At 39.4% G+C, this 27535-nt stretch overlaps 1 protein-coding gene across 1 annotated transcript in view; it reads right to left on the minus strand.

Moving 5' to 3' along the window:
- COL4A3 (collagen type IV alpha 3 chain) overlaps window positions 1–27535 on the minus strand; it is a 118764-nt gene that overhangs the window by 25885 nt on the left and 65344 nt on the right. Inside the window, exons 10-32 of the mRNA XM_036997842.2 lie at window positions 27418–27480; window positions 27256–27291; window positions 25437–25478; window positions 25142–25219; window positions 23406–23468; window positions 22963–23022; window positions 21770–21814; window positions 21463–21516; window positions 20494–20535; window positions 18562–18646; window positions 17327–17362; window positions 15558–15722; window positions 12977–13069; window positions 12405–12500; window positions 9622–9692; window positions 8656–8838; window positions 6883–7051; window positions 4876–4968; window positions 4151–4255; window positions 2387–2484; window positions 1713–1863; window positions 1257–1370; window positions 59–226 (exon numbers count right to left, since the gene is read on the minus strand). Coding sequence (XP_036853737.2) covers window positions 59–226; window positions 1257–1370; window positions 1713–1863; window positions 2387–2484; window positions 4151–4255; window positions 4876–4968; window positions 6883–7051; window positions 8656–8838; window positions 9622–9692; window positions 12405–12500; window positions 12977–13069; window positions 15558–15722; window positions 17327–17362; window positions 18562–18646; window positions 20494–20535; window positions 21463–21516; window positions 21770–21814; window positions 22963–23022; window positions 23406–23468; window positions 25142–25219; window positions 25437–25478; window positions 27256–27291; window positions 27418–27480 — 2110 coding nt within the window. The remainder of the gene's footprint in view (window positions 1–58; window positions 227–1256; window positions 1371–1712; window positions 1864–2386; window positions 2485–4150; window positions 4256–4875; window positions 4969–6882; window positions 7052–8655; window positions 8839–9621; window positions 9693–12404; window positions 12501–12976; window positions 13070–15557; window positions 15723–17326; window positions 17363–18561; window positions 18647–20493; window positions 20536–21462; window positions 21517–21769; window positions 21815–22962; window positions 23023–23405; window positions 23469–25141; window positions 25220–25436; window positions 25479–27255; window positions 27292–27417; window positions 27481–27535) is intronic.

The raw sequence follows: 27535 nt of genomic DNA on the forward strand, positions 1-27535 counted from the left end.
ATACAACCACCTTAAAAGGAAAATTAAAAGAAGAAAAATGAAGCACACAAGAGGATACCTGGTGGTCCTAAAAATCCTGTGTTTCCTGGATATCCTTTTTGACCAGGTGGACCCATCTCACCTCGATGACCTGGCCTTCCTGGTAGTCCAGGTTCACCAGGAAATCCTGACCTATCCAAGCCTGGAATACCGGGATCTCCCTTTGGGCCTGCTGTGCCTCTTCCGCCTATGTATGGATGAGTGAATGAATGAATGAATGAATGAATAAATACACAAATGCTTTCCCCACCAACTCCAAAAATATTTTTTACGGCTGTAAATATTTAGCTGTGTGATTTGAGGCAAATCACACATGTATCTGATTGCTCAGTTGATTGATTGATTGATTGATTTGCATCCCCTTTTGTACAGTTTCTAAGATTGCCTTCTGGCTTCAACATTCTCTGTTTTAATGATTCATGAGATAATCAAAGTGTAGAATTTAGATGTATTTTCTAGTTCTGCAGGCACAAGGTGGGCTGTACTTTATGACCTGCAGAATACATACAGAGCCACTCATGTGGAGAGGAGCTGCCAGATACTCCTGGAAATAGTAATAGCACTACTACAACAATTAACATTTTGGTTGAAAATCTGTTCGTGAACATATAGCAGTTTGACAGCCCACAGGCATTAGCTGAGCTCAAAAGGATTTTTCCCAGAAATAGTTCAGAGATTTGATTGAGATGAGCCAAAATGATTGAGTAAGTCACATTATCTGGACCATCTAGCCTGCATAATTTAGATTTATTTTCATACCCTTTGTGTTGCTTGTAAAGCAGTCAATTGCAATCTTAGTCTCTAACTTGTTAATCAGGTATCTTTGCATACATCCATTCTATTTTATTAATAAGGATACATTCATCACTTTATAGAATTATGGAAGTATTAAAGGTAAAACTTTTTCTGAGAGTTTATATTACATAAATGGAAATGTAAATACACATCTCTGTATATATTTTCAGTGTTCATATTTTCCTGGATATAAGACACAAACCAATTTCACTATATTAACTTAAGGTCTCTTCCTCTATAGGTGGTACTCATTGCAACAAATCCGTAATGACAAGCTTTCAATTTCTGAGATAATATTTCCCATTGAACTTGTCAATCCTCAGGACTTGTTGCTGGTCAGTTCCCACGTTAGGCAGCAAAGCAGAGAGCAGGGTCCTATGTCATCTGCCCGCCTATGACGGGTTTCAAGGTCCTCCTCTCACCTTGTTGCCCTTTCAATCCGTTTAAGCCTGGAAGTCCTTGGGCTCCCCTGGGACCCTCTGTGCACCTTCCTGGGGGTCCTTTTTCCCCAGGTGGTCCAGGCTGCCCTGGATCCCCTGCAGAACAGAGTCCAAGAATATAGTCAAGTGCCAAACCCAAGGTCCCAGTATTGCTACCACAGTTACTCTCCTGTAACTTTCCCCACCAAATCAAGCCTGTATTTAATACCATTAATATACTTTTTGTAGAAGACACTCACTGAAAAGGAGAGAAGGAAGAAAAGAAGAAACAAAGGCAGGTTAGCAATGTTGAATGGAAAAACAAGTAGGCCGCATGCATTCTCTTTATTGAACTAGAAGTTTGAGAAGAATCCTTCACCCCTAGAGCACAAAAATCCTCAATTTGCTGCATTTAGCTGAGCTCATGGTGGAGAAAAATAGTCACACTTGCTATTGTACCTAGCGGTCCATCAAGCCCTCCAGTTCCTGGAATTCCAGGGAGACCTTCAAGTCCAGGGAGTCCAGTTTCTCCATTTTCCCCAGAATTGCCTCTTTCTCCCGGAAAACCTGGCATTCCTGGGGCTCCATGCACGGCTACTCCTGGTTCTCCCTAAAGTATAGAAATTATGTTAGTTTTGCTGTATAATGCCTCCAAATCCTCACTGACTGTTGACTGGTCTTAAGGGCTATTTACTTGAAAATCATCTCTTTTGCACAGCCACCACCATTCCATCAACTTTCCTTTTTTCATATAGAAAGTTGCTGACTTTCCTACAAAATTATGCCTAATAATTCTTGAGGATATGTAACCTCTACTTTTTCAGAAGACTGTGAAATTTTCTGCAGACAGTCTACATGTCTCTTCTTTTGATTGTGTTTCTCACAGTTATCCACATTTCTTTTTAGAGTTGTCCCATTTTAAATACTCTGTTTCTGAGGGTACACCTGTCTTCTAACACCTTCTATTTTCCTTTTTAAAAGGAAGGGAAGGTTCAGAGAAACTTTAAAAAATATTTAACATCTTCATCATCTACAAATATACTGATAATTTTCTACACAAAGAGGATCCTGCCTGGCCAATTGTGCTGTCCTTCCTCTTTCCCACATCAGTCTATGTTTTAGTTCTTACGGACCTTGGCCCCTGGGAGGCCTGGCTGTCCAGGTAACCCAGGCTTTCCCATTTCTCCAGGACAACCCGGTGCTCCTTCTGTTCCTGGGAAACCCTGGTCTCCTATAAAGAAAAAATAATAAAAAAGTTGTAGGATTAGTCTTATTAAAGATTCTGAGCAGTATCTCTCGCTTTGTCTAAAGTTTTTAATGAGGCAAGCAGCTAGAGGTGTTTTTATGAAAAAGTCAACTGCTAAGTTTCCAATAAAAAAAAAATTCAATTCCAAATCAGCATTGGTTCCCAATTTAAAAACTGACGTCTCCATATTTATTGTTTAGCATGGCTACAATTTTGATTCAGCAAGTTTTTAAGCCTCTGATACGGGCTGGCCATTTGGCTGACATATTTTTGACATCAGTTTTTACATGCAATGTACAGTCAAATGAACTTTTTCCATGTGTATATATCCATTAAAGCAGCACCAGATCAAGATATAAAGCATTTCCAGCTCAATACACCCAGGTAGATCTTCTCAACCTAGGTTGCTTAAGAGAGTTACTTCCTAATGCCATTGAATGTAATGAATTAACTTCTCTCTTATGCATTTATAACAGAAGAATTGAGAAAGGAGTCACACATATCATTTTCTCTGTTCTGTGGTCCAAAAGAGGAAGCCCTGGTCAGGAAAGGCTGTGTTCAGAGATTTCCTTCATGCCCCTAATTTGACCAATTTTTAATGCACCATTAATTCATGGGATTCATTAGGTGCAATTGGGAGATTCTGCATTTGTACTTTCAAGGGACTTTTAGGCTCGTTCTGGTTCCCACAGTTTATAGTTCCCTTCCAGAGGGTGAATCCCTATGGTTATAAGCTGGGATGCAATTTCTTAATGCAGGGTCCAAGAGGGACTACGTGAAAATATGGGCCAGGGGATGCATTACTTCAGAGATCACTGGGAAGAAATCCAAGAAATAGGAGTTGAAGCTATTCTTGGGATCATCTGAGAAATGTGATTATGTTTTCATTTCAAATACTCAGGAATTGAGATCAATATTCCCATATTTGGGCAGAATTGATACATGATAAACATTACTGACATACTAATCTAAGAGATGAGGCACCAAAAAATGAATTATACTTTGACAAACACTTTAAATACTGTTGAACAAACATGAAATGATCATAAAATCTGAAGGTTTATGTGATAACCCAGGGACTGCGATTGTTCATACATTTTCCTGTATAGAACTTTGATGTATTTGTCAGTGGGGAGCCTCAGGTTATTGTTTAAGCTCTTAACAACTGGATTTCTTTGGAGGGTTTGATGGGAAATGGCATTTTTTCCTAAAGGAAAATAACTTCTGTCATTTATTTTGGAGTGTACAGGGAAATCAGTTATTTGTGATTTAGTAGCTCATTTTTTTTAAGTAGAAAAGAAATGCATGAAGTGAAGGAAGGAATACATGTAAGAAATGTAGACATTTAATACTAAGTAAAGAAAAAATTCCTCATAATCCTACAATCAAGAAGACTCACTATTACCATTTTGGTGAATTTCCCTCCTGTGTTTTTTTTCTCTGCACTTAAAAATGTGATTGGGATGAGATCACATAAATTGGTGAGTTCTGCCCTTTTGCCTAACTTCATGGTAAGAGTTTTTTCCCACTTATGACAGTTAGAAATCACCATCTTAAAGAATGCTATGGACATTTCCTCAGTTATTCATTATATGTTTTTACGTTTTCTAAATATTCACAGTGAACCATGCTTTAAAATTTCTTAATTTACCCTTAGGTCCAGGAGGCCCAGGAAATCCAGTTCCTGGAATTCCTGGTTCACCATCAGGCCCAGGATGACCTGGATCACCACACCTTCCTCTGGACCCGGGGATACCTGAAACACACACATACATGCACATCAGCAACTTTCTTTTATTGCCATAAAACAAGACATCTAAGTTTCTGTGTCTTCCCATGCCTTTTTGGTAATTAAGAAATAATTCTAACATAACCCAACTGTATACTCCATTTCAACTTTCTCCCCATTTTAGCCAATAAGCTAATCATAATTTAAGTCCTAAAAAGAAATATTTTACGTATCTTAAACTATACAAGTCTCCCTCCATGCATGCAAAATTAAGTTTTAGATCATGTTGACAGAGAAGTTAAGTTTTCAAAGGAAGAAGCTCTTTGGAACTATCCTGGTTAACTGGCAAACATAGCTTCCCCCACCAAAAATCCACAAACATGGTTCTGTTGTCAAATTCCTCTTAGGTAATTACATCAATTCTCTTGTGGAATCGGAAGTACTAATGGGAAGAATCTGCATGGCCTTGAAGGACCACAGCAAGCCCCACGCGTGTTGGCTGGTCATCAGACAGGACTCTGGTCTGTGTTCCTTTTTGGAGCCAACAAATATATTTTTTCCATATAACAGGGATAGTATTTTTCCAGAAGAGTCAGGGTGCCACCTGACGCTATTCTGACACCAGACTTGGCAAAGGGGTTACTTACCAGGAGGACCTTGGGGGCCGGAGCGGCCAGGAGGTCCTGGGGGTCCTGGGGGCCCTGCGACTGGTATTGAAACACTGAATTCTCCCTTAGGACCTTAAGAAAATTTACGATCATAAGATGGGTGTGCATATTGAAGTTTTTCTTGGTTAAAAGGGACAATACATGATTACAAAGGGTTTATAAACAGCCCAAGGAATATGAAAATGTCTCTGTTTCCACAGCCTTCAAAACTGGCTTAAAGATGACCAGCCCATAGAAACTTGCTTATTCAATTGATGAATATTTATAAAGCATCTATTATTGTCTAGGCCTTGTTTTAATTAATAGTGCAACTCAGTGCTGATTTGTTGAAAGGGAGCCTATTCTAAAAGTTATTGATGATACGGAATTCGGCTTAACTGTTGGTGAATACTGGTAGAATATTTTTTGGGTGATTAGTTTCACAGGTAGGCAGAATGGTACTGAACAAAATATGCAGTGTGGCTTCACAGGCCGATCTGGGCTTGAATCTTGGCCCTGCTTTTTATAAATCTGTGAACTTGGGTTCATTTCTTAAACTCTCTATGGTCTCATGTCATTAGGGAAATAATGCCTACCCAGCTGGTAAAGATTTGAGATAATGTTCTGATCACAGCGGACAACATCAAAAACATGTTAGTGATTAGTATTATCCATATATTCATATATTTATAGAAAAAATGTTTACAGTAGTGTGATGGGAAAAATTTCATGGTAATATATTTTATGACAATGGAGTCTTCACTAAGGATTCACACTTAGAACAAAAGAGGTTTTGATGATGGATTAGAAGAGGGTTCAATAAAGATCTCTGTAAAGGCCACACAGTAAGTAATTGAGTGTTTGTGCTTCTATTGCAACTACTTAAGTCTGCCTTCAAAGTGTGAGAACAGCCAGAAACAATGCATGAATGGATGAGTGTGGCTGTGTGCCAGTAAACCTTTACTTACAGACACTGAAACTTGAATTTAAGATAATTTTCACGTGTCATGGAGTTTGACTCAAACTTTTTTTTCAATCATTAAAAAATATAGAAACCATTCTTAGTTTGTGGTATCATGCATAAACAGGCAGTGGTCCGGATTTGGACTGTGGACTACTGTAGTTTGCCAATCCTTGGATTAGAATAACAGCCTCAAAGTAAGGTGCAGGAAAAAAATAAAAATAAAAAATAAATAAATATATATATATATATATAATAAAATAAGGTTAACATTCATGTGTGGACAGAATGCATGCATACAATTTATAATATATATGAATAAAATAGAGATGGGCACTCAAAAATCTTTAATGATGAGGGATGCTGTAAAAAGATTTGGGGACCACTAGTTTATTGAGTTTCACCCTTCGAAGTGACTTTAGAAGTAAAAAATGACCATAGTGCAATTTGTTTAAAACTGTCAGTAACATGCAGTTCTCATCTTCTGGCATGTTCTTTGCCATAGATAAACATTGAGGATCATATCTCTCCTGAGTCCAGGAACTATGTTCAGTACTAAGTCCCAAAAGTTACTGGGACTTCAAATTTATCAGACAATTTCTCTCCATTTATCTTACGCATTTTGCAGTTTTACTTATAAACCGTCTATTGAATTATGGATCAAAAAGAACAAATTTGCAGTAACATTAGTAGGTCCTTGAGGCCTAGAAAAGGCTTCTCAAAGATCAGTTTCATAGGTTTTGGCCTCCCAAAACCTTTATCATAACTGACTTGACTTGTCCCTTAGGATTTATTCAGTGCATATATTTCTGTCAGTAATGGTATAGACTATCCTAGGAAATTTCAGCTGAATTGATCAGTAATAGGGAAAAATGAATTTTCTTTAATATGTCTTAGATGTTCTTTCTTAGTGTCTATGAGCTGATATATTCAACTTATTAGAAGCAAGTATCTATACATTCATTAGTGTTGAGGGAGCTTCACTCGCTCTGGGAACATCAATCCACTCCACGGAAGAAAAAGGACTGGAAAGAAAACTAACCAACCGGCTTCTCCAGGTGGTCCAGGGACTCCAGGAACTCCTTGGGTGCCCTTTGGACCAGGCTCGCCCTGTGGTCCATAGTTGGGTGGTCCAGCTGGTCCCGCAGGTCCTGGGGGCCCAGGGGTGCCAGGATCCCCTGGGAAACCCCGGTCCCCCTTCTCACCACTCAGGGCCTGTGACAATAGGAATATGTTTGGATCGTGTTTCAGTCCCGTGTCTCCCTACACAGCTTAATCTTACCATGAATAGGAAGTCAGTGCAAAGATCGTGAATAAAAAAGCAGTTGTTATTTGAAGGGAATTATTAGTAAACTAAGAGGGCTGCGTGGAGTCTGCTGCTTTGTGCCCTTGAGGATTCAGCGACACTGCATTAACTTGGAGCTCTCCTGAGCCCCACTTGAGATGTCTTACAGTGGGATGCCTCACGTAATATAAGAGCCCCGAAAACTTAGTTCACGTCAGCCAACAGTTCAAATGGCAGTAGAGGTGACCTTCCTGTTAGTGGCACATTTCTGAAATCAAACCAGGACAGCAAGCCTTTGTTTCGTTGGTTTCCACCAGCCATTTTCATTACAAAGGAAATATTCTATCTGTGGTAACTTTTTTCTTACAAAGTGTCTTTTTGCAAAAACAAGTTCATAGGCCGTAACTTTGAAAATGAGCTGTATTTGTTTAAGAAGTGGGATTTGAAAATAATCAAAGTCCTCCTTCCTGCCCAACATGGCCCCAAATGATAAATTTGGATTTTTCATTGCTCAGTATTATTGGGCAGCTATGCGGTTCTTTTCTTTCTTTTATAGTAGCAGGGAAGATTCTCTGCATATCACCTTGACTTTCTCTCACTTAGCTTCTGGAACATCTTTGCCAGAACTAACAAAGAAATGAGTGAGATGCAAATGGGAACATCTGTATCAATACTGGATCAAAAGAATTCTAGACCTTGCTCCTCCATAAGCACAACTATTATCTGGCAGTTCGCCAGAGGAGGGGCTACGTGATATTGGCCCTGCTAGCTGCCCCCAGCCAAAAAGTCTTTCGTAGTCCAACAGGTCTAGAAAAGCCTGCATACCATACCTACATCTTGGGGAGTTGAAATTCATATTCTGATGTTAAAGGGCCTGTAAATGAATCTTTCTATTTGTTTGCCAAATTTCCCTGTTCCAGGTAGGACCCTTTTAATTGGGTAACACTGATTAGCTCTGGGAAAACTGGTATTTTGTGGAGCAGGCTGAGTAGCAGGCATTACAAATGTCTTGTAATATCCTGTGAAGGTTTAACGGCTTGACTCTGTGACACTTTAACCTAGATCCTGGTAAGTTGAATTTACACTCACTAAATTACTGCAAATGACACAACATTTGATCTCTTTATTTGACCACTCTGCCCCTAGACAGTCTGTCCTTTTTTATGCATTTATTTTTACTTAGAAGAAAGAACATCGCCCCGAAAATACTAAATTTTTCCATTATTAATCATTTTCTGAACTTCTCTATTTGATACAAACGTGGAACTGGAGCTTGTATATGAGACAAGGTCATTGTCAATGTAGAATTTTATTTGGGTTAAAAAACCACTGAGTGCTACCAATTAATTTTGTCAAAATACCATAAATATTTGCTTGGGTTGTTACTGCTCATTTGATGATGCCTTATGCTGCAGTTGGAGGGATGAACTGTGCTGGGTGGTCAACAATTTTTTGAAAATAAATCACCGTTTGTCTTCAGGGTATTTCCTCTATAGGGTGGATAATTTGAATTATTTGAAAGGTAGATACCAACCGGTTCACCTTTAGGTCCTGGTAATCCTTTTGCCCCCGGAGCTCCAGGAATTCCGTCTAAGCCCCTTCTTCCAGGACTCCCTCTGAGCCCCGGGTCCCCTGGGGCACCCACTTGTCCCTCTGGCTGTGATGCTTCACCTTTAACTCCTTTGAGTCCTGGATCACCCTGAGCACCGGAGAATCCCTGGGGTGGTACAGAAATGAGTTTGCACTGCATCTGGGTACAATTGCTGTTATGTCAATTAAAAAAAAATAGTTAACAAGTACTTTCCAATTTTAATGAACATGGATTTTTTTTTCAGACACTTTCTTTGGCCCACAGTATAATTTCAAGCTTTTGTGTTTTTGCTTCCAAAACTGGAAAAGAATTCAGTTAGCACAATTCAATGCAACACGCACAATAATATAGTTCAATATGATACAACCATCATCATAATCCAGATTATGTTAAACTATTAGTAAATTTTAACATGCATCTATGGATAATTTGATTTAAATATATTTACCCCCATATAACTTTCTGATTCATTATGATAAATTATGATTTTTAACAACTATATTAAAGTACAATCTACATATCATAAAATTTATCCATTGTCAGAATACAGTTCAATGATTGTTAGTAAATTTATGTATCTATGCCATAATCACCACAATCTGGTGTGCAAACATATCACTTTCTTAAATGTCCTCACATCCACCTGCAGGTCAGAGATCCCTTTTTCCAACCTCAGCCCTAGGCAACCACTGATCTCCCTTCTGTCTCTGATATCATGTTAAATGATCATGAATGCACTCCTTCATTCACTTATCCATTCATACATCATTCATTTAGTCACTTAATCAACAACTATCTATTTAAGTGCTTTCATATTAAGTAGACACCACACTGATAATATGTGAGGTACAACCCAGAGTGCTTCATTTTCCAAATCAGAATTAAAGCTTTAAAGCTGTGAACTCTTACCGGAAATCCTGGAAGACCTGCACTTCCTGCGGACCCTGGGGTTCCTTTAATGCCAGCTGCCCCTTGTCCTCCTGCAAAGCAGTGAATTATTAAGTATTCATTGAACAGCAACTCTGAGTTGCCAGGCTAGTGCGGTGAAGAAAATAGGGTGTTTTCTTCTGAGGAAAGAAAAACAATTTCTATCTCAAAACATACAGTGCAGGAAGATAATGGGAGTACAGAAGTGGAATAAGAGATAATGTCAGAAAACAAGAACTCTTAAATTTTAGCTTCCTAAAATTCTTGTCTTTATAATTTTAAGGAGATACATTTATTTTTCCTAATAGTAAAAGTAATACATACTCAGTGTGAAAAAATTATACAGAAAGAGGGGAATAAAAATCTTCCACCTGAAGACAATATTCACTAAAATTTCTATGCATATTACTCATAAAATTTTATATGCATAAAGGCATAGGACTAATGTATATATACTATTTTGGAATCATACAAAGTATATATGCCAATAAATATAGATTTACAGCTTCACTTGAAATGGTTGCAAGTTGTATAGTAGCCTATTTTATGGGTGAACCATCATTTATTCAGCTAACCACTATTCTTTAGACCTTTAGATTGTTTTTTTCAACGTCAGTTGTTGCAAACAATGCTATGATAAATATGTCATGATTTAATTCTACAAAAGTATCCAGTTATTTCCTTGACAATAAATTCCTAAAAGCGTAAATATAAGAACAAAGAGACACAAACTTTTTTAAGACTTCAGAAATCTGTTGCTAAATTGCCCTTTGCTGTATAATCATATACCACCTAGAGGTATTTAAATCTCTCTAAAGATGTCCCTTTGGAAGATCTTTTGGGTAATGACAGGTCAATTTATTGACAAATGTGTATTCAGATTTTATTTTTTGTGAGATCTGAGCCAGGATATTTTTTTTTTATAGTAATCCAAACAGTTTTGCTGCTTATATATCTTTGCACCATACCTGTCATGTGCCAAATGGAGAGAAACCAAGGAAGAGACAGCAATGGAGCTCACATGCACTCGACCCTCGGGCTGGGGGTCACACGAGGGGAATGTAGGAAAATTATTGTTGCTTTTGAAAAAATGTTTCCCTCTTTCCCTCCCTTTTAGCTTTTCTTTAATAGAACATTTCCCCCAGAGAGCAGGCATCAAGTAGGAAGGCCTGAGGAAGAGTCCCCCTTGCCGCCCTTTGCCCTCTCCTTCCTTCTCAAGCCAGCCTCAGGGAACCCAGTGCAGGGAAGGCACAGGCTCGAAGTGCTACGGAGAAGTGGGTAGGATTCGACGGTGGCAAAGACCCCTGCCCGAATGCACGTGCTCTCCTGGCTGGCCACAGTGCCTCCAACTGCCACCACTGGCCTTTTTCTTTAGACTGAGACCCAGCTCCCCAAGATTCTGTGGCAATGCCAAGGCCTGCTGGGTGGTTACACACGTGCATATTCCCTCATCAATGAGCCAGGTGGATCTTTGGATTCACTTGCCTCGAAGGGCAGCCCCTGGCCCAGCAGGTAAGGGATGCAAGGGTAGAGGGCAGGAGCATGCCTCTGGCGGAGGGTGGCTGGATTTGAGTCCAGGCTTTACCGCTTATTAGCTGTCACCTGTCAACGTCCCCTTCTGTCAAAGGGGGTTGATGACAGATTACATCTGGTGTTGATGTGAGGCATCAGGCATGGAGGCACAGAGGACACCTGGAACAGTGCCCAGCACACTGGCTAAGGGCTCCATAGCTTGCTCTCTTATTGGTCAATGATAGGTAATTGATGACGGTGTCTGAAGACCAAGACGGTGACAGCAGAACCAGAACTGTGTGTGGTACCACATGAGGGGCCTGGGTAGCCAGCACAGTGGCACAAGGGAAAAAGAAACCCAATTAATAGAGACTTTTTCTACTTGCAGGTTTTGTTCATGGCCAGGTCTACACATGAGGAAGGGGGAGGGAGACAGCAGAGGTGGTGACAGCCTGGGGGAACATGCTGGCCGGAGAGCCCGGTCTGGCACAAAGATCAACAAGCACCGTGACAAATGCTCTAATTAGCTCTCAGAATATTGGCCTATGAAGTGTTTTTTTCATTCAGAAATCGATTTAGTAGCCAATACTTTTAAAACATGAGGTTTGATATAAAAATCCTAATTTCTTTCTTCTTATGCAGAATTGGAAGATGTATTAACACACTTATGAACACACATATTAAAATGCTGCAAAATGATATTAGCCTGGAGTTGAGTGCCTAAGGGTCCCTTTCAGAATGCCATCCAGTTTTCCACAGTCCTCACCACTCTCTATTGTCCCTGGCATGGAGGCCATGGGTATATTTTTAAATTGTACTTGTATCCTTCAGAAGAATATGAAACAGTTCATTTGTCCATGACTCTATCAAACATGGGGACACAAAAAATGCACTGAGAAGAGTCATGTCTTTTGAGAAAAAAAATGGGAGAGAGTTAAATTTCTTTATGGAAGAAAAAATGGTATGTGTGTAGTATAGTTGCTTCACTTTTCCAAGTTACCTGCTAATACCCTCTACTTGAGTTTACAATTACTGGAAAACAGAAAAGTTTGCTAGAATTCAGTGACTAAAATGGAACAGGGAAAAATGCCAGTTTTGTGGAATTTTATCTTACTTTATGTTAATACAGTATGATTTTGAAAATCTCTGAGTTCATGTAAACCAGATCACAATTCCAACAACCTGATGCATTTTTTGCCACCCACTGAGCTGACTCTTTCATGCCTGCCAAAACACTTGTGTGCAAATTGTACCTGGGATTCCTTTTCTGCCATCTAACCCTGGCAATCCTGAGAGACCTGGAGACCCTGGGACACAAGGACACTGTGTGCACAGAAGGCCTGGTTCCCCTGCAATGAAAGCATGACTTGCATTACTCATAAACCCACAGTGAGTCTGCAGACAGGACAGATTGTCCAATCACACAATTATTTATTACATTTACAATTTTTTCATGTAGTGAAAATTATCTAGACACTGTATGTGTTAATAAAAAAAATCATGCATCTGTTATATCTACTCACTTTATCTGAGCTTGTTAATGTTTACTTAGAGAGAGAATCCTGAAAGTAGTATAAAATATCTATTTCAGTGTTTCTCTCGAGTGCAGGATAAAACTCACATTCTAGGAATATCCAATGATTTATTGCATTGGTGCTAACTAAATGATTGATTTACAGGTAAATGAAGACTTTGAGGTAATTATTTTGGAAAAGGAGCCATCCCTGTCTGCTGTTGGGGATCTTTGTTATCTCACGGGTCGGGTAGAAATCAATGATAATAACGACAATCAGAATGGTTCATTCACACTATTGACTGAACCAACCTTTAGTCCCATCGACTCCTGGGATTCCTGGAGACCCTACACGGCCTGGAGATCCACCAACTCCAGGTGGACCTTTGCGAAAAACGATGCCACCTATGAAAAGATAACAATAAAGCTAGTTTTTGTTTCTTTAAGTGTTGTTTTCTTCCAATTAGCAAGTGTTTTAGTAGTATGTATTATTTTATATTCATGCCCCCCGTATTTGTTTTGGAAGCTGAGTCTTTGGAAGGTTATTTGGGCCTGAAAAGGCATGTGGGCCAGTTTCCTTTCACAGCACACACATGTGATAGTTTTTTATATTAATGCAGTGGTTTGTTGAAAACTCATTATATGATATTTCTCATCACATAATCAAGCCATGCTATAATTCAGTACTTTTCAATTACTCCAAGACTATGCCTTTAGTATTTTTAGGCAAAGAGTCAAATATCATTCTTCTGTGTATCATGGATACATTGTGTCTTCCTGATATATTGTGGAGGCTTAATACACACTGAGGGAAAACATTCCGACTCAGAGTATCATCTGTTTTCTCCTCATGGCTAGTTCACAACAGTTGAGTTTGTCATTGTGCCCACAGCCCATGAATGTTAAGTCAGGATCTGGACTTTTCAGCAAATTCTGTCTTCCATAAATTCTTCTGTTATTATAGTGAATAGCTAATTCTTTTAAAATGTGTTCTGTAATCTCATTTTTGGTCTTGTCATTTCACATATAGATTGAAGGCAATGTTGACAAGATCAAATATTTAAAAATAGTACCTATAGCTGCTCCAAATTTTAGAGCAACAGGGTAACAGTGGATACATTTAATTGAGATGGAAGGTGGTGTATTTGTATTATGTCTGCTTGACCATGAAAGGAATGCCCATTTTGTGATCCAGTTGTCTGCATCTTTAAGATGACTGCATAGATATTTTGAAACAGTAAAATCTGATAGCAGTTTTATACTTAATGTGGATGTATAGGTATACTTACACGTTTATACATTTGTATATGTTACACATTTATATAGACCTATCCATTTTCATACTCCATATTTAATTCAACAAATATTTGTGTACTTATAATATTCTAGCCCGCTGTGTTACACGCTGGGCTTAAACAGCAAATGAGACACAGTCCCTGACTTCAAAGAGTTTTGAGTGTGGTGGGAAAATTGGTAAAGAGAAGGCAATGTCTAAACTGAAAAATTCTACAGTCAGGATAAGCTTGAGTGTCCCAGGACGTGGGCACAGTGAAAACTTGGTGCAGGACTTGAACTTGAAGCTGCGACTGAGGGGCAGCCAGGTGTTGCTTAGATAAGGGAAGGCAGGAAAGCAGGACAGTGTGTGATGGGAGGGAGCTGGACTGCTGCAGGGATGCAGGGGTCCAGAGCCTGGCCTACCGTTCATAGCTACATGTGCTGTGCGTTTCAGGCTTACTGTCACTAAAATGAGGATAGTAGTTATGCATCTTGAAAAAGACTTGGAGGACTAGAAACTGTCAAAATCCCTAACACATGGTGAAGAGTTTTAGTTTAGTTTAGTTTTGTTTACCACACAGGGCCACACCATAGCTTGACAGAGTTCTTAGAGACATCTTTTTGTGAATGGGATTGTTACTTAAATTACTGTTAGCCTAAAGGAAAGCTTTTATTTATTTTTTAAACATTGTTTATATAACCAGACACTTAACTGAATTACCTTATTAACACTAAGACTTTTCCTGATTATTCTTTTGGATTTTCTAGGTTTATAGTCATATTTTTTTAATAAATAATAAACCCTTCCCTGCCTAAAAAAAAAAAAAATCCCTGACACCTAGGAGATTCATAAAGCTACTAGGAAAGTTGAGTATAAATCACCAGATTTTCCATGTCCCTTCCAGGAGAGGTCTTTCCATACAAGCAGTGACCTGTATGTTGATGAGGCTGTGTGTACCAATCAGCCAACGTAGATGCTAAATGGCTCTGTAGGTGGTTGGAAAGGAAAGGATGCTTGCATCACAGCTTCTGCCCAATACTTTAAGCTCTGGGGTCTCTGACCTACTTTCACCTGGTAGCATCTTGCATACCTCTAAGCCCTTTGCCCTAGGGCTTCCCTGGCTGATCCCAAGGCATGGGATGCCCTGGCAACTATGTCAATACTGCCTGGAAGTGTGTGGGGGTTAGTTCGGACCTGTGAGACATATCTTTGATGCATGAATAATAAAAGCTGGTGGATAAATTCTTGCCTTCTCCCCTGGGACAGATTATCTGAGACCAAGTTGTTCAGTTCTTGGATGACAATCTCCAGGGACTGAGCAAGCAGTTGCCCTTGGCCTCAGCCAACTTGGTAACTTACACCCCTTCCCTGCTTGTGGCCTTGTGCCTGCCTCCCTCTCTGCCCCCTGGGGAACTCAGACTGCAGCTCTGCTGCACCTGCAGAGGCGTCATCCCACCAGAGGCGCTTCCACAGACACTTAAGACAATGAACAGCAGCACAAAATGACTCCTCAGATTCATACAGACTGAGGGCCACACTGTAAGGTTCCTTGCCCCTGATTTGCACATATCTGTCATGGGAAGTGTGCACAAAAGGGGCCCTATTAGGCATCTTTACCTGGCGGTCCTGGATGTCCTGGTGACCCTATAGGGCCTGGTGAACCAGGACAGCCCGGGGACCCAGGAGGCCCAGCTACGTTCCTTCCCGGGGGTCCTCGTTCCCCTTTCCTTCCTTCCATGCCGGGTGATCCAGGCGCTCCTCTGAGGCCAGGCCTTGATGACCCTTGAAGAAAACAATCATTTTATTGTATTTTGAATTTTTGCCTGATAAGTGTGTGTTTATTTTTCAATTGCAAAAAGCGATATATTCTTATTTATAGAAGTTGCGCATTCAAGAGGCATATAAAGCAAAAAGTGAATATCTTCCCTCCTTCATCGGGGGCCTCACTGAACTCTCGGAGTACAGCAAGGCTCAGAACGCTCCATTCCCACAAGGTAAGTCATTACAAGGGACTGAAACATAGTTTGGGATGCACTGTAGTCTTTTTATATGAAAGGACATCATGAGAAATTCTTCAGGATATGCTATTTCATAATTTTTTTTTTGTTAGAGACTAGAAGATGTCTACCTTTCTGTGTCCCAGATGACAAAGTCATAATGGACCATATTCCTGCCAGTTGTCTTAGGTCTAAAGGGGCATGGCTGGGGAGGCAGTAATCTGGGAGAGGAGCTATGCCCAGCAGTACAAAACCAGTGTCCTTCCTGCATCGTGGGTGTGAGGATGGACAGTCTGAAATCTCTGCCTTGCAAACAGTAACCATTAAGGAGACCTCACCACCAAATGGCTGAGAAACCAGCAAGGGTAATAGCTGATTATTTCTGATTTTTGAGAGTGAGGATTTTGGCACAAAGGCAAATCCCTCTGATTGATGCCTGTTTGAGAGCCTTGTAATTTTCACTCACTGGCTTCTGAAAGGAACCTAGTCATTACTTGGGGCCTGGCAGGGAGATGGAAGTCTCCCTTAATCTTTGGCCAGACCTCTAGATACCCTTTTGTACCATTCCACCTTCAAGTGATACCCGTTGTGAAACAGTTTGATGTGTATTTTTTCCATGCACATGCAAGTATACACAAAATATTTATTCACTTATCTATTTTTTTTATAATGGAATTATACCATACCGTTCTTCAGTCTGCTTAATCTAATTCATTTTCAAAATTATGAAATAATTTAAATGTACAACATGGTATAGAGAAAAATACAATCAATGGTGGGGTTTATTTTGTTTTCCTAGTTTTGTTTCCTTTATAAAATGACACATTACAACATTACAGTTGTAATTGAAGCCACTGAAGTTAATTCTTGGCGACCTTGCATTCTCGCTTCTATTCTTCCTCTCTCAGGAAGCAATCACCCTAATGACTCATGGGTGTTTTTACACTTTCCAGAATTGTCTTTGTATCCGTAAACAATATATTGTGAAATTTAAAACCTTACAGAAAAAGTGTCATTTTATGTACCTTTCTGCAACTTGTGATACATTAAGAAAGTTGTCATTTTTAACCAACCTAATTATTATAAATGATTGTTTTCTGTCTCTGTACCTCCTCTGCGTTTCAAGGCTTCTGTTCATACACCAAAGCTACTCTCACACTTAAGAAGTGTGAGAAGTAAAGGGAAGTAAAAGCACTTCTAGATCAATTTTTGTCAGTTGCCACTCCCTTTTATGTTTTAAGTCACAAAGTTAACAATTAAGAAGCTGGGGACACTTTTATAGCAATTAATGAAACATTTATGTTATGTAAGTAGTGTAAACTTACTAGATAGCAGTGTATTTTTCTTTTAATAGCATTTCTATGGGTACCCTGAGAAATATGTACATACCAGGACTTCCAGGAAATCCAGGGAGACCACTGGGGCCTATGAATACAGAACAGCAGTTAATTGCAGACAAAGATATAAATAGTCATCTTCCCCCATTTTTGAAATCTTACGTGATAATATAGTAATAATTTCCAATAAATATTTTTCTCTACTCTCACATAAATAAATATTAGAAAGTGTTATTTATTTAGACAAACTGCAGAGAAGAGACTAATTTAGATATCCACTACTTAAAAACGAATTGTGCTACCTGACCGTTTTCAAATAATTCAGCAGAGATTTACTAAGAGCCTGCTCTGTGTTTGGTACTTTGCTAGGATGGTTCAGATGCAAGAAAATCAAACAGCTGGAACTGTCAACGTTCGGCAGTTTGGCCTGGTGTTCCATCTCATATCAATTGCTTCTAGCTGTAATGTTGCATGGGGTTCTAATTCTTTGATACACATGAGTGATTTATAGTAAACATATCAGATTTTTAAAAACTTGTATCTGTGTTTATATTTATCTGCCCATTTCTTAAAATATAATGGGAATTTTTACTCTTAAGTACAATTCTCCTTTGAAATCTTGTTGATGTCAATGATTTGCCTAGGTCACTGGTTCCTCAACTCTGGCTGCACATGAAAATATTCTGGGGAGCTTTTACACTCTACCAGTGTTCAGGACCCTCCACTAGACAATTAAATCAGAATCCCAGCGATGGGACCTTCACGTGGCCAGTAGTTCACAGTTCTCAGGGATTCTGAAGTGTAGTCAGAGAAGAGAGCTATTGGCTTAGACCTTTCCAATTTACTAAAAGGGATAGCATATAAGTATGTGTGACTTAAATTCTTGGTGCCAACAGTCAGGAAACCAGGGCTTCAGTTCTCTCTTGTCACTATTTTTGTGGATTTGGTCAAATTACAGCTTTTCAGGCTCCATTCTCTCTTTTGTCACCCACTGAAATTGCTGACTTCTTACAGTCCCTACTCCTGCCCTCTGGCCATGTTAGTATCTTCTTGCCAGACTTGAACTTCATGCTTTCCTTCATAAAGATCATTTAATGACCTTTTATGGTATTCCACCTATGAAATTTTCATATGAACATATGAAAATTAGGAGACACCTAAAAATACCAGCACCCATGAAAATTAGGAGACCTCCTTTCTTCCCCTGCAAATTCTAGATCTATAAGCACCTTGAAAGAAAGATATGAGCATGGTCAGCAAATGGTGTAGGAAGAAATTTATTCTCACCCTGTGGGCCACGAGCTCCTCTGGGCCCTGGTGGGCCTGGAATTCCTTCATCTCCCTTTTCCTGGTACACATCATAATAGTCTGTCTTAAAGGAAAAAGAACAAATAAAGGGAAAGAATAGTTATTCATGGGTAGCTCGCCAAATGCAATCACTTCAATTTCCTCTTTTTAGCCAAAAAAATACTTGCCTTATTTTCCAGAATGCATAGGTTTATGTTTTTAGCAGGAATGTGGTAGTCATGCATATGCAATGGATAAATTTGAAGAAAAATGTTGATATTTCTGGTATCATGATAATCATATATTTCATGGATTTTCAGTTAGAAATAGATTTTTTGATGTGACCCAGCTCACACACTCACATTTGTATATACACATGTATATGTATATGTTTATATATGTGAATATGTGTACAAAAATGAAAATTTCACAAAATAGTGACCTAGGACATATGATGACATGCAGATGACATTATGACATATGATCAACTCTGATACAAAAAATATTTCATTTAACTTTTTAAAATGCTTGTTTTCATGGACTAAATTTATTTTGGAGCATGTTGAGACCCCCACATCAAAAAAATTCTCTACATTTCAGGACCTCTGACCTGTAATAACCAAGGACTATTGTTTCTCACATGCTCAGTGGACTGACTGCTGGTGTTCTTAACCATCTACCTCCTAAAAGGAACTTCCAATGAAGTTGATGGAAACTGCAGAGTTTTATAGAATTAAAACTCATTCAGCAAAGTAGGAATACTGTGAATGAATGCTTCTTAAGTGCAACTGGCAAACAGATTTCACTTGAAATTCAGTACATTTATCTTGAAGGAAAAAAGAAGATGGAAATACAAGTTTTTAAAAACTCTGTTTTGTTTCTGCATATGCTGTATAGGGCCAGTTTGTTGACTTGTGTAAAAGATAACAAAAGCTTTGTGGTTAAGCAACATGCAAAAAATCACAAAAAAGGAATTCATAATAATAATAATGATGATGATGTAATAATCTCCATCATAAAACCATAATCATACGTGTGCCCTTGCCAAGTGTTGGCTCAGAACTTTCACGAAAGAGCGTGTTTCATCTTCATGGCGACTCCATAGATGCATTTGGGACTTTTTTCCACTGAATCATTTACTTGCGGTGTGAAGATGTGGCTTTCTGGGACCCTGCTTCAGCTCTGAGTTAAATGACTTGGTCTACGGGGTCTGAGAACTGAATGTGTAACAGGCCCCCACCCCCACTCCCCGTGAATCTTGTAGAACCTGCACAATTGTGATGGCAGCCCTGCTTGGCACACTGAATGTGAAAACACTGTCTTTGGAGACATGAGAGGAAGGGATACCAGAACTCAGAGCCTGAGTAACTCACTCATCTCATTTAGCTACAGAGTCACAGTACATAGAATGTGGCTACCCTGCAGTTGGGAGCTGACAGACGTCAAATCCATGTCCCAGCTGGAGAGGGGAGACTGCCTGCTGAGACAGAGCTTGGCCTGGGTCATTGACTTTGCTGGCCCTACATTAAACCCATGGTCGAGCTTCTGCTGCCTGAAATTGCAGGAGTTGTCGTAACAGGGCGCAGCTGGAGAGAGAAGGAGCTGGCCCCTTGACCCCTCCGTGCCCCAGCTGTCCTCCACTGTGGCCCTCGTACTTTACTCAAGGGTGTGGGATCACCATGGGCCAAGTCTTAGACAAAGGTTTTCTTATCCACAGCTCAGGATGGACACTACTAGTGCTTTCCAGAGGCCAAACAGGACCAAATAGAAATATTTTCCATTGCCAAATGGACAAATAATGACAACAGCTATTTTTTTGCCAAAAGGTAAATACTGTAAAATCTCTTATAAGGGACAATGATTCAAACTTTCTTAGACACTTTGAGGGACTTGATCAAACATTATACTGATCCTATCTTTAATTGCACTTACTGGACCACGAAATCCTGGAGGGCCAGTGTCCCCTTTCCACCCCTGTGTTGAGAAACAGTTACAAAGTATGAGTACATTTATCAAAGGCATTCACATATTTGATATAATTAGAAGGCAAAATGAGCGGTTAAGCAATAAATCGATGCCAAAAGTAATATTATCTTAATGTAATGTGAAACGGAGTTAAAGTGAAAAGGGCATCACTGACTTTAGATTATTTTCCTGGAGGACCGTATCTGGGTCAGGAAGGCTATTAACCACATCCTGAAGGAGTGTTGCTTTTCTAGTGGTTCTTCAGTTTCTTCCATGCTGCTTTCTTCAAAGGATGCTCACATTCATTGCACACGCCCATGTTCTCGCCCAGATTAGGAACACAGGAGAACTAGGGTGTGGGTTACATGCAATTCTCAGTGTCCCAACTGTAACCTGACCAACCCCCTTACCTACTCAAAAGGGCATTTCAGAATTCTACTGGAAGTGATATTATTACAGATAAATGTTCAATTTGCATATATACCTCCATTTGAAAAATGTTTGAAAATGTCTGTAACATGTTGTCAAAAATACGTGATATAGAATACAGTTCACGAGTCATTGATCATGACCTTACAGCATATCGTGACCCTGGTTGAGACTCAGGGGGTCCAGCCTTTGCTTGACCTTGAATGACCCCAAACTCCCTACAACTGTAAATTGTTTCCAGCTCCTTCTCATGAGGAGTTCAAATCCCACTGGTTCTGTCAGCCAGCTTCTACTAAACAGAAAAAGTTTATTATCTTTCCACAAGACCACCGTGTAAGTGTTTAAGTGAAGTTGCCATGTCTTTCGTTTCTCCTTAATAGGCTAAGGCATTTTCGTGAACTCTGATTGCAATTCCTTATACCCAGTTTCAGGTGATGAGGGGAAAAGGCCGGACAAAACCCACCCAATTAAAAAAGGCTGAAGACAGGATGCCAGGGGGGAGATTACCTTAATGCCATCTTCACCCCTGAGCCCAGCGAAGCCCTTGCTGCCTTTGGCTCCCTAAGGAAAAGAGCAAAGACATTGGGCCACACAGATCAGTTTCCTCTGTAGGAGGCAGGGGCAGTTTGACCTCCCTTTTGGAAAAAACAAAAAGTGTGCTCAATTGACGTCTGCACAGTTAGGGTGTAAAACTATAATTCTCCAACAGAGTTTAAAAAGCCACATGCTTTTTGTTGGCCCATAACTACTTATGTTGGCCCATAACCCTTATTCCTCTGATTTTGCTACATCAGTGGGGCACATCATGTCTCACCTCAGTGCCTGGGAAACCAGGGGCACCGTCTTTTCCTGGTTTTCCCTAAAACGAAAGCAAAACAAAAACATTCAATTTGATAAACATGGAAAACTTGAATGACAGCATCCTCTCCTGTTGATCTCAGGCAAGAAAGCCTGACGCAGGTTGCCCGCCCAGTTGTTAGAAGGGAAAACTATTCATCACAGAGCATGCGTGAGTTTGTCATGCCAGGGAAGCGGAAGCCAGTCGGAATTAGGGAAATTATGGAGGGTCAGTAAAAGAAAGAGGAAATTAAGAGCTAAACCTCAACTAAAGTTAATTCCGTCCTTTCAAGCTTGGAAGGCATCTCAGGGAAGCACTGAACAGAGGAGTGAACAAGGAAACCTAGAAAGAAGGAAGGGTTTGCAGTCTATTTATTGGAAATGTCGGCAGTTCCCTGAACTCCAGATGTGCCTGTATGTATAAAAGATATATAAATATATGTATAAAAGATGCATTGTCTTAACAGACAAGGCTTTTGGATTATCTATTATGGTATTCACCATCCATGATAAAATGAAAAATCATATTGGTTGAATATTTTTTCTTAAAAAAATATACTTTTACTAGTATATAATTTTTAGAATTTTAAAACAAAACATGTGTTTAAATCCTTCCACAATAGAGATGGGCGAGAGAGCCCTTGTTGCTTCTGCCTTCCCAGCACTCCACTGCTCGTCTCCGTCTGCCCTCGCCTCACTCCCCGTGGTTCCCAGCAGCCCCTTCCCCCCAGTACCTTATCCTCCACAGTCACTTTCCCAGGGTGAGACACGTGACCAAGCTGGGCTAATCAGAGCGATTCTCTGGGGGCTTATATGTGGACCCAGGGAGACACACACTCTTTAACCTGAGCTGTCTGCTGCCACATCCTGCTTTTTCTCCCCATCACCCCCTACACAGAAGATCATTTGTCAAAGGAGAGAATGAGGCCCATACACAGAGCGGAGCCCCAGGAGATGGAACGGGTCCTGCCCGTACTGTTTCAGGCTCTGCAGTCTTGAAGCCTGGTTTAATTTTGAACTTTTCAGAGCAAGTAAGTCTCACTTCCCGAACCTTAAAAAATTTTTTAGAAATCTAAGCTAGTTTGGGTTGGGTATCTTATACTTGCTACCTAAAGAATCCTGTGAACTGACCAGTATAGGCTGCACAGGACACTGGATTTGCCAACTCACCTGCAGGCCAGGTTCTCCAGGGGCACCTTTCTCAGATTGGTAAGATTCGCCAGGTGGTCCCTGTATTCATTAGAATTGTGTCAAGTTTTAGGAATTATTAAATTTTAATTTTCATTGATTTTGATTAATTTTCTCCTAATTAGTCTGCTTTATTTAAAAATGTACAAATGATGGGTCATCTAAGTGCAGAATCTTGTCAGTATTAATTAGAAAACAGATACTAAAAAACACATGCTGAAGATCAATTATTAGATGGGCGCCACTGGGTGCAGGTAAAACCGCACACGTTTCAGCCAGAAGTGGTCGTGAAACAATTACAGTAAAATCATGACCTCTGCAGTGAAGTATCGTTGTGTGTTGGCTCCTATTAAGTTTTAGATGTAGATCACACATCAAAATATGTACTAAGGCTCCAGGGAACAGCATGACTACACGTGACCTACCGAGGGCCCAGGAGGTCCGGATTTTCCCACGGCTCCCTCGTCTCCCTTCTCCCCCTTGAGGTCCTGTCACAAAAACAATTTAAGGTCATTACAAACAGATCAAACAAGGACTTTACCCATCATACTTAGAGATTTCCTCTATCTGTTCAATGAGCTGACTTTACAAACTACTTCTGTACCTCCTGTGAACACAACCAGTTATTTTCCACATTTCAAATTTTATACCTGTGAAATCCTTGAAACGATACACAAACTTTTTTTTAAAGTAAGCACCTTTTGATCAAAGTACATGAAACTAATTTCTAAATCAGTTTTCTATAAGGAAAGATTGTTTTTAATGTATTTTACTTTCATTTTTAATATACTGAAATTATTTTCATTGAAGTTACTTACTTTCTGAGTAAATGTTACAATGAGGGTTTCATTCATTAATGAGACTTGTTTTGGGCTTTCACATTTTATTGATTATAGTTTTCCCAATATCAGTCTTCTCTTGAGGGTGTCATTTTTCCAAACTCTTTGCCCCTCCCCCAACCCCTCAGTAAAATCTTTCACATACAGATTTTGTCAAGATTTCTTTCTGTCAATTATCAGTCAATAAAGTTCTAGACTTACATTAATTTAATTTTTGCTGATTACCTCTGAAAAGTTCAGTTATTTTCCTTAGGCCAATTTTTTCCCCAATATTCAGTGATAGTTATTTAGGTCATATTAAATTTCACCACGTTTTAACTTTAGTTATTTTGTTTTGGTGATTTCTATCATTAAAAATGAATTATATGGAAGTGTGATGGCTAAGTAGGTTCTTTTTGGGGAAATGAAAATGTTTTAAAATCCCATGTGACAATAGTTGTACACTTCTATGAATCTACTCAAAGCCATTGAATTGTATAATAAGCCAGTGAATTTTATGGTATGTGAATTATATCTCAATGATGCTGCTAAAAATTAATTATAACTAAAACCTATAAACTCTAGTATTTAAAGGGGTGAATTTTATGGTACATTAATTATATCTCAAACTATTATTAAAATAATCATAAATTTAAAAGAGAAGTATGGTTTATGTTTATTTCTTAGTTAATCCATAAGAAAATTGTTAGCTTCCCCCTCAACTTCTCATTCCCCTTTCAAGATATTCCAGGACCACTTAGTGTCTAGCGTTGGCATATTTTATGTGACTCCCTTCTTCTGAGCATTCAGTTCAGTTTCACACCCTGGCCCTTCTAGTAACAGCACAGTGGAAGCAAAAAGTAAATGTTAATGTCAAAATAATAGGGTCCTAACATCTTTGGGAGGAATGTGGCCACATAGTCTCTGGGGTTAGAATGGCAAGGTAAAAATGTTCCATTTGGTTTTGATACCGCTCTAGGTCATTTTTATTCAATTTGATAATAGCCATACACCATTTTGTTATCCTTTATTAAAAAATACTCACTGAACACCCCTCTGTGTTAGAGACAATGAGAGGGATGGGGATAAAGGGTGAGCAAAACTAGATCCAGGCTCTACGTTCAAGAATCTTGGAAGATGCTTGTCTGAGATCTTCCTTGTCTCACCTTTGCTGGTTTTCCAGGAAAAGACAGGAAAAGAATAAAATCCAGAGGCTCAGGTTGGCAAAGGGGGCTGGGCTGAGCTGGGCTGAGATGACAAAGCTTATCACAGAGGTCAGGGATCACAAGAACCTCATCCCACAGTGGGAAGGCCCAACCCTAATAATAAAATGGAAGCATTACCGTTCTGTTCTCCGGGCCCGTTAGTGTCACGATAACTGTTCCTGGTGGTCCAGGCGGTCCTGTTAATCCTTTCACACCCTAAAAAAAAATACACTCAGGAATGAAAAACTAAACATCCTCTTTATTTGAGAGATCTACTTTTCCCCTTCTGGTTCTTATATAAGTAAAACAAATTAAAGTTTGAGACACAGCAACACATTCCATTCAGTGTGACTTAATGAATAGAACGTGTAAATTGACTGTTATGGGACTTAAAAGTGTCTTCTCCATACATAAACTGTAGGATTTAAATTACCCGCTCTCCTTTTTGTCCTATCACGTTATCACCCATGTGACCCTGTAAGAAAAGATTAAACAAAATTATTTTTAAAAAATGAATATCAATGGTATAACCCCCTAAAATTCCAATGTTTATAATTGAACATTTATGTTTTAATCATAATGTTAGTATTACAAATGTTATTTTTGCTGTTACTTGGAGTAGACTGGAAATATGTTTCTTTTAAAAGTGGAGATCTTGACATGCACAAAGATGAGAGATTTACTTAATATAGCAAATGTGAGGTGGGGAAGGGAACCCAACCCAGAGGACATTTGTGTGGTTCAGCCACTAGCTGATTTTGATCCCGTTGGCAGGTTACTTAACGTCTTTATGCTCTGGTTTTCTTGTCTTAAAAAATAACAGGGATGTAATTTAGTGAGTTTATTTAGTAATTTTAGTAATTTAGTAATTTAGTGAGATGAAATAAGTCTAATGTGGATAGTCTCTCGTCGGTAACAGTGGCCAATTTATCATTTCAATCAATGTCTCCTTGGTTGTTTTTTTTTGCTGGATCATGAACATTTTCCCCCAGTAGCTCACAACCTATAGATAAAAGCCCAAGGCGAGGACTCAAAGGACTTTAAGCCTCAGCTCTGTCATTTACTGTCTATATGACAATTCACTTAACCTGAACCTATCTACTTCTAACGGGTGTGTACACGCATGCATGTACACACATACATGCATTACCACAATGAAATACTAAATGTGAAACACCTTGGGAAGTACCCTACATACAAAGGCTCCCTGGAAGTAAGTAAAAGATACTGTGTTTAGTACTTATTTCCTAGTGGGGTTTAGCCTCACTCAACATTCTCCTACTTAATGAAGAGGATCAGAATATGCCACCCCAAAATGTATCATGTTGGCATAAGAATTATTTTGAGCTGAATGCAGTTGAGGAACAGCAAATCCAGAGAAGTCCTCTACCCTTCCCGTATCTGCCTAAAGGCAGGGTATAAATTTCCCTTTGGGTCTCCTCTCTCCTGTACCAGGAAGATGTGGCAGCTCTTTTCACTGGACATGGTACTGACTTAAATCTGCACAACGAACCTTACTGAAATAAACCTTATATTCCATTGGTTTCCCCCATATATTTACCTTCCTACAGCCTATTGCCCCTAGAAACTCAAACTCCTTTTTGTTTTGTCACTCTTTCACAAATTATTACCCTTTGTTAAAATGGTATACAAGCTTCTTTGGGTTTTTCATTTCACTTCTGTGAGGCCCATGTGTGCATATGAAAAAACCCTTTTTCTTCTATTAATTAGTTCATAGTTCAGTTTTGTCAGTTCAATTTGCATGGCTGTCACTGAACACAAGAGATTAGAGGAAAAAGGCTTTTTCCTCCCCAACACTAACAACTGGACTTTTTAGTAGAAAGACATGCAGGACCCTGCTTAATGAACACATGAGTAGTTGTCTTGTGTTTACTAGCATAAGGCCAGGTTGGTTTTAGGAAGAAGCCCACTATAAAAATTTATAGGATAAAGTGTTGGGCAATCAGTAGGATTCTAAGAAATGGGAAACCTATGGACTTGCCCATTTCCTGATACGGAGTGCCATCGTATAACTGAATCATGACTCTTTGTGTCAGGCATCAGGTTAGTGAAGTTCAGGGAGAAGAGAGGTAAGAGGTACAGAGCTGCCAGCCATACTCCCTGCCCTGTTGGGAATCCTTGTGAGCTCCAGAGAGACGCCTGGCAGTGACCCCTGTGTGGAATCAGACCAGGTTTGGCTTTTAGATTGGTTAGAACATTCAGGCGGATGGGACATGTGACCTATGACCTACCTTAGGTCCCGGAGGTCCCATGGTTCCTGGAAAGCCCTAGAAAAAGCCAAAAGTTAAAATTACAGTAGTAAATGCACCAAGCCAAATACTCTGTTTGAAGTTTTTAGCTATAATTTATTTATTAGTTTACAGTGTCTATAGCAGTGTTGACTTCATACTCACAGAGAATCCTGGAGGGCCAGGTGGACCAACAGGTCCAGGAAAACCCAGAAGGCCGGGAAAACCCTTTAAATTAATCAGATAATGCCCATTATTTAAATTCATTAAAATATTTTAATGC

The sequence above is a fragment of the Manis javanica genome, chromosome 12 (genome assembly GCF_040802235.1).
Source record: "Manis javanica isolate MJ-LG chromosome 12, MJ_LKY, whole genome shotgun sequence".
NCBI classification, from domain to species: Eukaryota; Metazoa; Chordata; class Mammalia; order Pholidota; family Manidae; genus Manis; species Manis javanica.